Here is a 15,287-nt window from a genome sequence, read left to right on the forward strand (position 1 = left end):
CCGTTGTAGACGTGAGGAATTTGAGGATCTTCCTCAGGCATAGCCAAGTTAGCCGGTCTTGGGCGCGGTCAGTAGGGTTTTTTCCGCCAGTTTATCTGGCGTTTTTTCATCCCGCAAACAGGCAAATCGGCCCCGTGAACATACACCTTTACAGTCAAAAATATATCCCCCCCAGCGGCAGACCAGGCGACGGGTCGGTTGGGAGTAGTACTAACAAGTTGTCGCATCTAAGTAACACGCGGACCCTGCATAGGAAGCGGGAATAACGCGAAGAAGAAGAAGAAGATATCCTTACTGAGTGTTCCTGGTAAGATATATGCAAGTATACCTGAGAAATGATTGAGAAGAATTGTGGAAGAAAAGCTTGGTGAATAACAAGCTGGATTCAGGTCAAATAGAGGCTGTCAAGATCAGATCTTCACTTTACGACAAATAGTGGAAAAATCATGGGAATATATCAAAGATCTGTATTTAAGTTTTGTCGATTTGGAAAAGGCATATGACAAGGTGCCAAGAGAGAAGCCATTCAATACGCTACAGTTATATGGTGTCAATGGGGCATTATATCAAGCAATAATTAGTCTCTTTATTTGAGTTGGAAGCCAGCAGTTAGAATTGAAGGAAGTACAGGAAGATGGTTTAATGTTAAATCTGGTGTGAGACAAGGATGTACATTATCCCCTCTGTTATTCATATCTATATGGATTACATTATGAAGGAAAGTGGTATTCAACATGATATCAAAATTGGAGATGTTAATGTTAGCTCTTTGCTTTATGCGGATGATGTTATACTTCTAAATAAATCTGCTACAAGTCTGCAAGATTCTCTGACTAAATTGAATAACTGTTGTAATAGATATGGTATGAAGGTCAGCAATAAAAAGACAAAGACAATGAAAATAGGCAGAATCATTGAAAATGTCAACTGTGTTTGAATGGAGAACATGTGGAACAAGTAAAACATTTCAGTTACTTAGGCACGATTTTTAGTGAAGATGTTAAATTAAATATGGAAAACGACAACAGAATCAACAAAGCTTGTATGGTAGGAAGTCAACTGAATAAATTCATATGGAATAAGAGAGAAATTAGTCAGAACACTAAATTAGCTGTATACAAGACAGTGTTCAAATCAGGTTTAACTTATGGATCTGAGAGCTGGGTCAGAAGTAAAACACTTGACCAAAGACTAGAGACTGCAGATATGAGAGTCCTGAGAAAGATTAGAGGCGTGAACAGATGGCATCAATGGCAATATCAAATTAAAAATGAGGATATTAGGAAAGAACTTGACATTGTCAGCATCCAGGAATGCTTTAGCAGAGCTAATCTCAGGTGGTATGGTCACTTGAACAGAATGGGCAAGGAAAGATTAGCAAAGCAAGTGTTCTCTGCCAAGCTGGCAGGAAATCGACCCAGAGAAACACCAGGACATAGGTGGATTGATATGGTACAAAGTGCTTTAGACGATAGAAATATAAGATATGGTAATGTTGGATTCTTGACAGGTAACAGACTGATTTGGAGGAAAATTGTAGATAGAAGCTAGTAATGATGTAAATTTTTCATGTAGTACTATCATATCCTGTACACCCCTTGAGGGAACATGGCAGGAATTTGATGATGATGATGAATTTTGTATGACAATTTTCCATACTTTAGGAATAGCAAGAACGTCATTACGGTTTAGATTTGGTCTGTGAAGTAGGGCCTCAGCACTTTCTTTATATAAATGCTTATGTTTATATAAAGATCTATGTAGAAGTTTGGTCTTTTTGCAATGGATCTTATGGTTTGGGTTTTCAACTTCATGCTGTGCGAGGCCAGATTTCTGCGGTTTGATAAGACGGATATGGTCTTGATGTTCCGAAATGCGTTTATGAACAGATCTACCTGTCTGTCCATAGTAAGGCAATTTACAGGAGCATGGAACCTCGTACATGCCAGGTAGCTTCAGAGGTGAGAGTATGTCTTTAGGAGAAGGTAATGAGTTATAGATCTGGTTGATTCATTTGTAGGTACTAGCAAGTTTGTATCTCTTCATAATTTTTGAAAGACATTTGGAGATGCCTTTGACATACGGTATGGGAATCCTATGGGCTTGTTCTTGTCTAGGGTTGATGTGTGTGGGGAAGTGACTGATGATTTTATGAGTTGTTTTAAGATTGTAACTGATTCTTCAGAGGAGCAGAATCTGTGTGCTCTGGTTACTAATGAATTAATGATGCCAAATTTTTGAGATGGATGATGAGCAGAAGAATTGTGAATATAGTGACTTGAAAATGTCAGCTTGCGAAAGAAGTGGAGATGGAACCATCTTCTTTTCTATGGATGTGTAAATCCAGAAAGGATTTACACATTCCTGTGGAGATTCTTTTTCTAGCGTAAATTTGATGCAAGGATCAAGAAGGTTTATTTTATCTAGAAACAGGTGTAGTTCTTGTTTGGAATGACCCCAGACAGCAAAGACGTCATCGACATATCCTAGCCAAATTTTTGGTTTGGGTTTAAATGTGAAAATGTTTTCTTCAAGATATTCTAGAAACAGGTTTATTAAGTTTGGTGATATGGGAGACCCCCCATATGTAATTTAATCTTCTTCTATATAAGCCATGGAGCTGTTATCCCAATCGATGGTGTGGTTAGAGATCAAGAAGTGATGGGCTAATCCTGAAGTGTTTGTTCTGTTGTTGTTCACATCCCCTATATGTTCTTTTTTTTTGAATTTTCAGGATTCTTGATGTTTGGTCTATGAAATTTAATTCACAGGAACATGGGATGTTGTATACACCTGCATATTTGAAGACAGCATTAATGCCATTAGGAGATCTTAAAATGTGGTGCATAGTTTTAACAGGTTTGAGAGCAATTTATATTAGATGTCTCATATTAGATGTTGATCCAACTTTAAAAAATCAAAAAGACTAATTTCCTAATATAGAACATGACTAGGTGGTCTTCGGACTTACAACAAAGTCTGAAATCTCTATACCCACTGATGCCACGCTTATATGGCGTCAGTGGATGTAGAGAAGTGCACAAAAATTGGAGTTCTGCTCCGCCCGAATCGTCGACGGAAAAAATTCTCCTATATATCTACTATCTAAATATCTCGCCCATCTTTTGAAAGATAATATAAAAAAATCGGATTCCTTCATAAAGAATTCTAAGGATTTCATTGAAAAATTAAAAGGCATCACCATCTTAAAAACAGACATCCTTGTAAGCCTAGATGTGGTTTCGTTATTCACCAATGTACCTGTTGAAGAAGTTATCAAGATCATAGAAAATCTCTATCCACATGACACAGCTCAGCTTTTTCGTCATTGCCTCAAATTGAATTATTTCAAAGTGAATAATACAATTTATGAACAACTTGATGGCTTAGCCATGGGCAGTCCCTTATCACCTCCCTGCGCTGATTTGTTCATGGAAAAACTAGAAGCTGACATCCTTTCCAAAGTAAATCCAAAGCCGTTGGTTTGGTGGAGATATGTAGATGATGTTTTCATTATTTGGAAAGGCACAGAAATTACCTTATTTGATTTCCTTACAAAAATAAATTTCCTTCCACCAAAAATTAAAGTTCGCGTTAGAGCTTGAAAAGAATAATAAATTATCTTTTCTAGATACACTAATAAAGAAACAAGAGAATGGACAAATCTAGCTCACAATCTATCAAAAGCCAATAGCACTGGACATTACCTGCACTTCAAATCGTCTCGCCATATTGCGCAAAAACTCAGCATAATACATATGCTTAAAAATAGAGCGACCAATATTATCTCAGAAGAAAAAGATCTCCTTGATGAACTCTCTCATATCTCAAACACTAGTAAACAACAGTTACCCAAAAAATATAATCAAAGAGAATTTTCATAGAAACCCTCCAAAGCAACAACCTCCTGTCACGCAATATACATCGTCCATCGTCATCCCTTATGTAGGCTCAGTTTCAACAAAAATAGCCAAACTCATGAATTCTTTCAATGTCAGAGTTACTCTCAAACCTGTCAAAACTATACGCCACATTTTAAGATCTAAGGACATTGATGCCCTCTTCAAATACGCAGGTGTATATCAAGAAGCCTGGAAATTTAAAAAAAAAAAAAAAAGAACATATACGAGGCGTGAACAACAAACAGAACAGACACTTCAGGATTAGCCCATCACGTCTCAATCTCTAACCACACCATCGATTAGGATAACAGTTTCAGTCCTTATATAGAAGAAGATTTTCAATAGAAACTTCAAAGAAATCACATTTGTACTCCGTTCAGGAGAAAATCTAAACAGAAATCAAAGAATGATTCTGAAAGACATCTGGAAAAGCCTAATAAATTCATGCAGCTTACCAGAATTTCATTTCGCTAAAAACTATATAACACTCTCATTAACAATGACTGAGACACCATGCTCAATGCTTATGATGTTACGTGTCAGTTTTAATTAATTTGACTGTGTTACTCCATTCTTCTTTTTTACTAGCAAAAGTTATTGTACCATCATACTTGTCCTGAAGAAGCCAGACAGAATAGCTTGTAAAACTTGTTGACAATTTGTGTATATCATTTATTAATATATGGTCAACGAATACAACCAAGAAAAAACTCAACTTTTAATATTTTGTCTCTATTATCACAGAGATATTATTTTGATCACCGTGTACATTCCTAACTAGCAGAACTTCTTGATGAGTTCATCAACACAGCAATTACCAGCTAGACAGAGTCTTGTAGAGAAGAAAATGACAATGTTCTTCTCAAGAAAATCATATTTCTATCCTTTATATCAAGGAGAGGTGTGCTTAAGGGTCAAAGCTGTATAACTGAGAGGAGACCTCCACATAGCCTTTAAAGGAATGGGGAGAACCGACCAGGGCTTCTGACCTAATGTCCAATCCTCACCTTCTCGTGGTGCACCCTGTTGGGTATCTACTTGGATACTGAACGGACGAGGATGGGCTGGCAATTTGGGATTTAGCCGACCAAATTGTATTCTTATTGGTTAAACCAAAATATAGAATGATGGTACAACATGACAAAATTTCATGCCGGCTGGGGCGTCGCCCGGTTAAACAAGGCCCCCGTTGTTTTCGCCAGGGAACCAGGGCGAACAGCGAAAAGTCAGCTACTGGAACAAATCTGAAAATAAACCCCAACTCAACATCACCAGAGTTAAAGATCGGTACTATCAACGTAAGAAGCCTGAATGGCAAAGAAATGGAGCTAGCTGAGGAATTAGATAAGTACCAGATCGGCATAATAGGGGTGACTGAAACAAAAAAGACCAAAACTGGTGAGCTCTTTCTGAGCAATAAATACAAAATGTTATATTCAGGCAATGACAATCAAGGAAAAGAAGGAGTAGCCATAGTATTCAACACAAAATACGAGGCTAATCTTCTTGAATGGCAGGCAGTCTCAAGTAGAGTAATGTGGGCAAATATGAGAATGGGGAACTGGACAATGAGACTTATTTGTGCCTATGGTCCCACAGAAGGTTCTACTAAGGTAGAAGTGGAGGAATTTTTTGAGGCTTTAGAAAAAGCAACTGACACAATGAAAAATGAAAAGTTGGTCCTTGTTGGGGATCTAAATAGCAGAGTAGGAAATGATTGTCAGACATACAAAAATATTTTGGGAAAATTTGGAGAAAAGAGCAAAGCTAATAATAATGGCAAATATCTGTTGGATTTCTGCTCAGGACATGGACTGGTCATTACTAACACCATGTTCCAACATAAAAATGTGCACATATTCACATGGAGAGAAGAGGCTAGGAATAAGAAAAGTCTCATTGACTATGTTATTGTTGATAGTGATGTTTTCTTCCTGGTGCAGGACACCAGAGTGTACAGAGGATTTGAAATTGGAAGTGATCACTATTTAGTCTTGAGCAGGATAAAATTGAATTTCATATTGAAAAGAATAACATGTAAGAAAGTTTTAAAGCGAATAAAAGTTGAGCAGCTCTCAGATGTGAACTGTAGACTAAAATACACAAAGATTATTGAAGAAAAAATGAAAGAGTTTGAGAACAGGAACCAAACCTTGGAGATTCAGTGGCAAACTCTGAAGAAAACATTGATTGATTCTGCCAGAGAGGCATGTGGTGAGGTTGTTTGTAAGGATAAAAAAAATCAGAACTCCCTGGTGGACACAGGAAGTTAAAGAGGCAGTGAAGGAAAAGAAGAAAGCATACCAAAAGTTCCTGGCAAATAAGTCAGCTTTTGCTCTTAGAGAATATAGAGACAAATGCAAGAATGCTAAACACTGTGTAAAACTAGCTAAACAAAAGTCATGGGAGGACTTTGGCAAGAATATAGAAAATAAATATCAAGAAGGTGGCAAAATATTCTGGAGGTTGTTGAAGAAACTTAAGAATGGAGGAAAGAGTGCTGTAAAAGGAATTAGAGATGATAAAGGTGACATGAAAACGGGAGAAAAAGATATCCTTGAAGTATGGAGTAATTACTTTGAAAAACTGCTAAATGAAACAAGCAGTGATGACAGCACAGTGGTAAAAAACACTGACCAGGCATGCAGTCAGGAATACATATCCATACTTGAAGTAGAAAAAGCCATCAAAGGCTTGAAATGTGGAAAGGCAGCAGGAGTAGATGATATTCGACCACCAGAAATGCTGAAGTATGGTGGTATAAAAGTCTTACAGTGGCTGTACTGCATAGTGCAGAAAGCATGGACAGAGGGACGAATTCCCGATGATTGGAGTAGAGCTCTCATAGTACCCATATATAAAAAGAGAAATAAAACTGAATGTGAGAATTACAGAGGTATTTCTCTACTGAGTGTTCCTGGCAAGATCTATGCAAGTATACTTGAGAAACGGTTGAGAAGAATTGTGGAAGAAAAGCTTGGTGAAGAACAAGCTGGATTCAGGCCAAATAGAGGCTGTCAGGATCAGATCTTCACTTTATGACAAATAGTCGAGAAAGCATGGGAATATAACAAAGATCTGTATTTAAGTTTTGTCGATCTGGAAAAGGCATATGACAAGGTGCCAAGAGAGAAGCTATTCAATACGCTGCAGTTATATGGTGTGAATGGGGCATTATACAAAGCAATACTTAGTCTTTATTTGAGTTGTAAGTCAGCAGTCAGAATTGAAGGAAGTACAGGAAGATGGTTTAATGTTAAATCTGGTGTGAGACAAAGATGTACATTATTCTTTCTATTATTCGTTATCTATATAGATCACATTATGAAGGAAAGTGGTATTAAACATGATATCAGAATTGGAGGTGTTAATGTCAGCTCTTTGTTTTATGCGGACGATGTTATACTTCTAAATAAATCCGCTACAAGTTTGCAAGATTCTCTTACTAAATTGAATAGCTGTTGTAATAGATATGGTATGAAGGTCAGCAATAAAAAGACAAAGACAATGAAAATAGGCAGAATCATTGAAAATGTCAACTGTGTTGTGAATGGAGAACCTGTGGAACAAGTAAAACATTTCAGCTATTTAGGCACGATTTTTACTTCCCACCATACCAGCTTTGCTGATTCTGTCAGCAAAGCTGGTATGGTGGGAAGTCAATTGAATAAATTCATATGGAATAAGAGAGAAATTAGTCGGAACACTAAATTAGCTGTATACAAGACAGTGTTCAAACCAGTTTTAACTTATGGATCTGAGAGCTGGGTCAGAAGTAAAACACTTGACCAAAGACTAGAGACCACAGATATGAGAGTCCTGAGAAAGATTATAGGCGTGAACAGATGGCAACAATGGCAATATCATATTAAAAACGAGGATATTAGGAAAGAACTTGACATTGTCAGCATCCAGGAATGCGTTAGCAGAGCTAATCTCAGGTGGTATGGTCACTTAAATAGAATGGGCGAGGAAAGATTAGCAAAACAAGTGTTCTCTGCCAGGGTGGCAGCAAAACGACCCAGAGGAAGGCCAAGATATAGGTGGATTGATACGATACAAAGTGCTTTAGACGATAGAAATATAAGATCTGATAATGTTGGAGTCTTGACAAGTAACAGACTGATTTGGAGGAAAATTGTAGATAGGAAATTAATAATGATGTAATTTTTTTCATGTAGTACTATCATATCCTGTACACCCCTTGAGGGTACATGGCAGGAATTTGATGATGATGATGATGATGATGATATATCAAGGAGATATCTGAACATATCTCTGGTAATTTGGTCATATATGTTGACTGTTAAGTGCCTCCATAGCACAATTGGAAGAACTATATGGTTCTTTAATTGGAATCTTTATATGGTTTCTTTTAATTGAAGGTGAGTTAGCCAATCTCATACAGAGGTAGCAAGGTTATTTCTCCCAGAAACATGGGTTTTTCATTCCGTATAAAGACAAATTGGCCTTGAGAGCATGCAATTTACAGATAAAAAATACGAGTGGTGGTGGGCAGTAGATGGCATTGGTGTAGGTTATGATGGTAGTGGCAGTTCACTGTAGTTGATAGAGATGGCGAGTTGTTGAGTAAGTTCCCTCCCTCGATGAGTCTTCAGACTCCTTGGAGATGTTATGCAATAAAATAATTATCAGGGATAAAAATCTTAAAATTGTAAAAGCACACAAAAACACTTTAAGTGGAAAAAAGACTCGAGGGGTGTCCTCTTGCGTGGTTTTGGGGACCAGAAATGTTCAATCAAATCTGCTAGATGGCGCAGTTTAGGGCTTCAGGACTTACCTCATTTCTTTACATTAGTTTCTCTTACTTATGTAGTGCTTGTAAGCACGTATATTTACTTGTGTATCATTCCCTAATGATGCCAATTTGACTTTGGCAAAATAAAGGGAAAAAAATAATTCAATAATTTTAGTTATTTAATATGTGTTCATCGTAGTGGTAATTTTAAACCTCAGATGATACATCTGAGGTCTAAAATTACCACTACGATGAACACATCTCTAAAATTCCCAGGCCCTAAAATTGAAATAGTGTTTCATCCTTTCTACAAATTATCTATTTTCTTTCATTAGCAAAAAATGAATTTTACCCCACATCCTCCACTGGACTTTCAGGTGTATATCAGATTCTTTGCTCTTGTGGTCCACCATAGTTTTGTTAATACAGAAGATTAACCAAATCAAAAACGAAAGAGTTTGAGAACAAGAAACGAACCTTGGAGATTCAGTGGCAAACCTTGAAGAAAACCCTGATTGATTCAGCCAGAGAGGCATGTGGTGAGGTTGTCCGCAAGGATAGAAAAATCAGAACTCCATGGTGGACACAGGAAGTTAAAGAGGCAGTGAAGGAAAAGAAGAAAGCATATCAAAAGTTCCTGGCAAATAAGTCAGCTTTTGCTCTCAGAGAATACTGAGACAAATGTAAGAAAACGAAACATTGTGTAAAACTAGCTAATCAAAAGTCATGGGAGGACTTTGGCAAGAACATAGAAAATAAATATCAAGAAGGTGGTAAGATATTCTGGAGGTTGTTGAAGAACCTTAGAAATGGAAGAAAGAGTGCTGTAAGAGGAGTTAGAGATGATAAAGGTGACATGAAAATGGGAGAAAAAGATATCCTCGAAGTATGGAGTAATTACTTCGAAAAATTGCTAAATGAAACAAGCAGTGATAGACACAGTAGTAAAAAACACTCAACAGGCATACAGTCAAGAATACATATCCATACTTGAAGTAGAAAAAGCCATCAAAGGCTTGAAATTTGGAAAGGCAGCAAGAGTAGATGATATTCGACCAGAAATGCTGAAGTATGGTGGAATAAAAGTCTTACAGAGCTCTCATAGTACCCATATATAAAAAGAGAAATAAAAGAGAATGTGAGAATTACAGAGGTATTTTCCTACTGAGTGTTCCTGGCAAGATCTATGCAAGTATACTTGAGAAACGGTTGAGAAGAATTGTGGAAGAAAAGCTTGGTGAAGAACAAGCTGGATTCAGGCCAAATAGAGGGCTGTCAGGATCAGATATTCACTTAACGACAAATAGTTGAGAAAGCATGGGAATATAACAAAGATCTGTATTTAAGTTTTGTCGATCTGGAAAAAGCATATGACAAGGTGCCAAGAGAGAAGCTATTCAATATGCTTCAGTTATATGGTGTCAATAGGGCATTATATCAAGCAATACTTAGTCTTTATTTGAGTTGTAAGTCAGCAGTTAGAATTGAAGGAAGTACAGGAGGATGGTTTAATGTTGAATCTGGTGTGAGACAAAGATGTACATTATTCTTTCTATTATTCGTTATCTATATAGATCACATTATGAAGGAAAGTGGTATTAAACATGATATCAGAATTGGAGATGTTAATGTCAGCTCTTTGTTTTATGCGGACGATGTTATACTTCTAAATAAATCCGCTACAAGTTTGCATTTGCAAGAGTCCCTGACTAAATTGAATAACTATTGTAATAGATATGGTATGAAGCTTAGCAATAAAAAGATAAAGACAATGAAAATAGGTAGAATTGTTGAAAATGTCAACTGTGTTGTGAATGGGGAACCTGTGGAACAAGTAAAACATTTCAGCTATTTAGGCACGATTTTTAGTGAAGATGGTAAATTAAATATGGAAATAGACAACAGAATCAACAAAGCTGGTATTGTAGGAAGGCAATTGAATAAATTCATATGGAATAAGTGAGAAATTAGTCGGAACACTAAATTAGCTGTGTACAAGACAGTGTTCAAACCAGTTTTAACTTATGGATCTGAGAGCTGGGTCAGAAGTAAAACATTTGACCAAAGACTAGAGACTGCAGATATGAGAGTCCTGAGAAAGATTATAGGCATGAACAGATGGCATCAATGGCAATATCATATTAAAAATGAGGATATTAGGAAAGAACTAGACAATGTCAGCATCCTGGAATTCTGTTCAAGTGACCATACTACCTGAGATTAGCCAAGCTAATCTCAGGTAGTATGGTCACTTGAACAGAATGGGCAAGGAGAGATTAGCAAAACAGGTGTTCTCTGGCAGGATGGCAGGAAAACGACCCAGAGGAAGACAGATATAGGTGGATTGATATGGTACAAAGTTCCTTAGACAATAGAAATATAAGATCTGATAATGTTCGAGTCTTGACAAGTAACAGACTGATTTGGAGGAAAATTATAGATAAGAAGTTAGTAATGAGGTAAATTTTTCATGTAGTACTATCATATCCTGTACACCTCTTGAGGGTACATGTCAGGAATTAGATGATGATGATGAATTCTGTTCATTACAAAGAACATAAAAATTACAAGCTTCATGCACCTGAGTAATTTGGTCTTGCAGTACATTATTTCCACCAAACGCAGAGCACTAAAGAAAAACTAAGCATTCTACACAAGAACAGATTTCTAACAGAAAGACTTTACAAAGAAAGCTAGGATACATTATTTGCGATTATGTTCATTATGGGAAATAGTATTCCTCAACTGAGCTCATCCTTAATAATTTTAATTTGGGCTCCAGGAATAACTAACCACTGTTACTTACTAAACAAAATTTTGTATTCATGATTTTTTTGTTGTTGTTGTGTATGCAATATTCTGTTCTATTCAGTATGTCTATGAATCATGGACAAAAATGTTATGCTAACAAACAGTAATTTTTTCTATCTATATATATGTATTATTTTAGTTTATATGTGTCTACTATTCCCATTGTCAAGCAAAAACAACAATTCAAAACACTGCAGGTACTATATAAAAAAAAAAAAAAAGAGAGACTGGTGCAGTACATGCTTAATGCAGTCTTCTCTAATGCAGTTACATCACATGACTATTTGATTTGAATAGATATGACGTTACATTTCAAAATACAATAGCACAGACTAAATTAAGGAATTTTAATGATACACTTTTATTAGTGAGCAAAACCAGAATAGTTGAAATTATATACTGAAATATTTATTACATGTTGCATACCTGATTGACAGTGTCAATTGCAGCAGTTATGCTTTCCGGAATAAGTAATGCTTGACCAAGGAGAGCCAAAGTAACAGTACACTCTTTCTGCAACCCATCATCTGTGGTATCACTCTGCATCTGACATAACTGATAAAATAAATGAAAATATAAACAGAATAATTCTAGGCATTTAATATTATAACTATAGGTAAAAAATGCATTAGGTATAACACTAAGAGAGAAGCCTGGGAGACATCTTAATATTAACTCCTACATAAGAGCCTCTGTAGCTCAGTTGGTATAAATAGAGCCCTTTGATCAGAAAGACCTGGGTTCAATTCCCGTCCACAAGGGTGCCAAATTAAGACTTTAGAGCTTTACTAATCTCTTTTGATTAAATGTGAGTTAGCCAGTCTCATACGGAGGTAGAGAGTTTTTTCACCTGGAAACTGAGGTTTTTTTTGTCCCTCAGTAGAGGCAAACCTGCCCGTGAGCACACACCGATCTACAGTCATCCCTCACTAGAGGGCTCGGCCAGTCCTAAGGGATGGATGAGGAAAATTGGGGGAATCCCACATGACAACAACTACATAACTGTAATACTTCTATTTATAAAACAAAACAAAAAAAATAAAAACAATAGAGGGTGTGCCAAATTAGGACTTTAGTGCTTTTGTCTGTTACAATTTGAATTGTTTCACTTACTTATTATCACATGTAAATTAGAACATGCTATTTTATGCTCTGAAGATGCTGGTTTGAAATTCAGAGAGATACAGTATAAGCATTTAATAAACATCTTTTTTTTTTTTTTTATAAATTAGTTCTATTCTATGTTCATGGCTATTTTCAGTTCTTCTTTTTATTGATTTTAAACTAAATACGTTATAGCAGTTATTTAACTGAAGTCTCAGAAGACTTTGTAGTTAATTTATTTAAGAGTATAACATTATCCACTTAAAGAGCTGACTTGAATATATCTAATTTTGATATCAAGTTTAACACATTTGCAGTGGGATATGTTTTGTGCTGTACTAGTACAATATAAGACAAGACAAGACATGACATGCATCCTGCCATGAATGAATGTGTTAATACCATTTTCTTTCTTAAGATGATCCACGTAGATGATGAATAATAGTGAGGAATAGTTCTTAACCTACACCTGATTTTCATATTCCTGCATATCCTTCAGTTATAAACTATTAACTTACTTTACCAATGGCTATATATATTCATAATAGCCTTTTAGTAGGTGGGATGCACATAAAAATATATGTAATATAGGTCAACTAAAGAATTAAGTAGTATTTATCACACAATTTTTTTCTTAAAATCAAGACTTCTTAAGTTAATTAGCAATAAACAAAAAAAAACAACAAAAAACTCATACTTACAACTGGAAGAATCTGAAATATTTCAGGAGGGGCAAAGGAGAGCGTCCGAGATAAACTTGTCATAATCCATCTACAAACTACAAATTAGAATGAATTTTTCTTTTACTTGTGAAATTTTACAGAAAAGAACTATAGAAATATTGACTGCTCACACATTTCCTCTCAATAATAAATTCAAACTATTTCACATCATACTCAAGTAACAGAATTTTTTTTTTCAATCAAAAAGTATTTTATATTAATTATAGCATCTTAAATATTTCTAACTGCAAGTATTATGATTTTTTCTAGTAAACAAAAAAAATGCAGTTTTGGATATTTAGGTATATTTTTAAAAATGCGTAATTAAAACATAATGCATTTTGTTGATACTCCAATACCTTTTTTTTTTTCAATTATAAAGTTATAATAAAAAGATAAACATTGCATTATACTTTGCTAATAGAAAAAATCCATTAATTTCTTCTTAATCTGCAACATTTATCAGCTCAGAAAAGGCAGTGGTCAGTCACAAAATTTAGCATTTTCACAGATTCTCACACTATTCCAATGTTTAATGCAACACAGGTGAGACCAAATAGATTAAGGTGATTAGAAATTTATGTACTACTAATTGTAGGGCCAAAAAAGCAATTATTCAGAACACTGGTCTGGTATCAATAAAATGCTTGCTTTGAGGAACAACTGGTTTTGTAACTTTGCACAGCATATCTATTCCAAACAATGAACTATTTTTTACAATGCTGAACAAATTTGTGTCTCTCATATATTACAATTAGTTTAGTATTATTTTCTTGACCTCTCTAATGGAGTTACAAGGCTCATTGCTGGAGGTTGTGAAATCTCTCGCGATAAATGTTTATTAAATTTCCGAGATCGATTTTACAGAGGTTTCCAAACACATAGAAATTAGAAATAATAATGTGTTAAAATGAATGTTATACCTCTACTGCTAAAATGCATATTGTAAATTGTATATGTAAAACGGAAAGTTAAGGATTAACCCAGATTAATGACATTTATCAGCTTGGGGGCATATAGAAATATGCCCCAAGAATGGAGGGAATCGAAATGACGTCATTGTGCTTGCAGGTAAGTAATCCTGGAAACTACACCAGAAGAACAAAGGATCAGCTATGATATAAAAGGGCTCTAGGCTCTCAGCTTTTGTCATCTCTAGATTTGGTTCCAGGTACGTGACCCCATGTGCAAGGGGAGGGAAGAGGAGAGGCCGCTATTTCAATGTGTTTCCTGTAGATGTGAGGACGTGCTGCGAGTGTGGTTACCCATTAGAAATCGCGGTGACTTTGGTTCCATCTAGTTTCCTGATGGGGAATTAAGCTTTCCCGGACTTCTACAGCAGAACTGCCAGGATAGCCCAGGCAGCAGCCAGTACCCAGGAAGAAGACAAAGGATCAAGCAAAACTAACTGAGGTTTGTCCAAGTTAATAGAACTGTGTTTATGAAAGTCAAATGTAAGTTAACACTACTATGTTAATGTCTTAAAAGCTTGACTCGATAATTGTATGTGTGCTTAAAGGAAATTGTTAGTATTTAGATAGTTAATACGTAACAGCAATTAGAAGGAAAACGAATGTTAACCTACGTGTGTTGTGAACAAAGTTTAGCTAAGTTTAACGTAAGAAGCAGCTACATGTTCAATTTAGATAACTAAGTGTTGTAATAGGGTTAAGTTAATGTAGTGTGTGTGTGTGTAATATTCAGTTGTATATGTTGCCTACTGTGTATGTAATAGGCCTTAGAGAGTTAATGTCTCCTAATTGTTTGTGCTTTGTACCATTTTTACTAGGTTAAAATAAATGTTTGGTTTGTGTAACTATCTTGCCTGATATATATGCCAATGCACTTTGCCATGACTAGCTATAAAGGATTGTATATGTTAAGTTTAATCTTGTATATGTTCCATACTTAAATTCTTGGGCTATATTTATAATTTAGAATGGTGCAGTCATTAAAAAAATTTTTTTTTCTAAATTACATAGCTTGAGA

At 35.7% G+C, this 15,287-nt stretch overlaps 1 protein-coding gene across 1 annotated transcript in view; it reads right to left on the bottom strand.

The window, feature by feature from the left end:
• LOC150097399 (proteasome activator complex subunit 4-like) overlaps positions 1–15,287 on the bottom strand; it is a 646,748-nt gene that overhangs the window by 45,854 nt on the left and 585,607 nt on the right. The window contains exons 40-41 of the mRNA XM_090407543.1: positions 13,278–13,354; positions 11,899–12,027 (exon numbers count right to left, since the gene is read on the bottom strand). Coding sequence (XP_090263669.1) covers positions 11,899–12,027; positions 13,278–13,354 — 206 coding nt within the window. The remainder of the gene's footprint in view (positions 1–11,898; positions 12,028–13,277; positions 13,355–15,287) is intronic.

The sequence above is a fragment of the Typopeltis vanoorti genome, chromosome 17, assembly GCF_054136105.1.
Source record: "Typopeltis vanoorti isolate ZY-2024b chromosome 17, IOZ_Tvanoo_1.0, whole genome shotgun sequence".
Taxonomy (NCBI): Eukaryota; Metazoa; Arthropoda; class Arachnida; order Uropygi; family Thelyphonidae; genus Typopeltis; species Typopeltis vanoorti.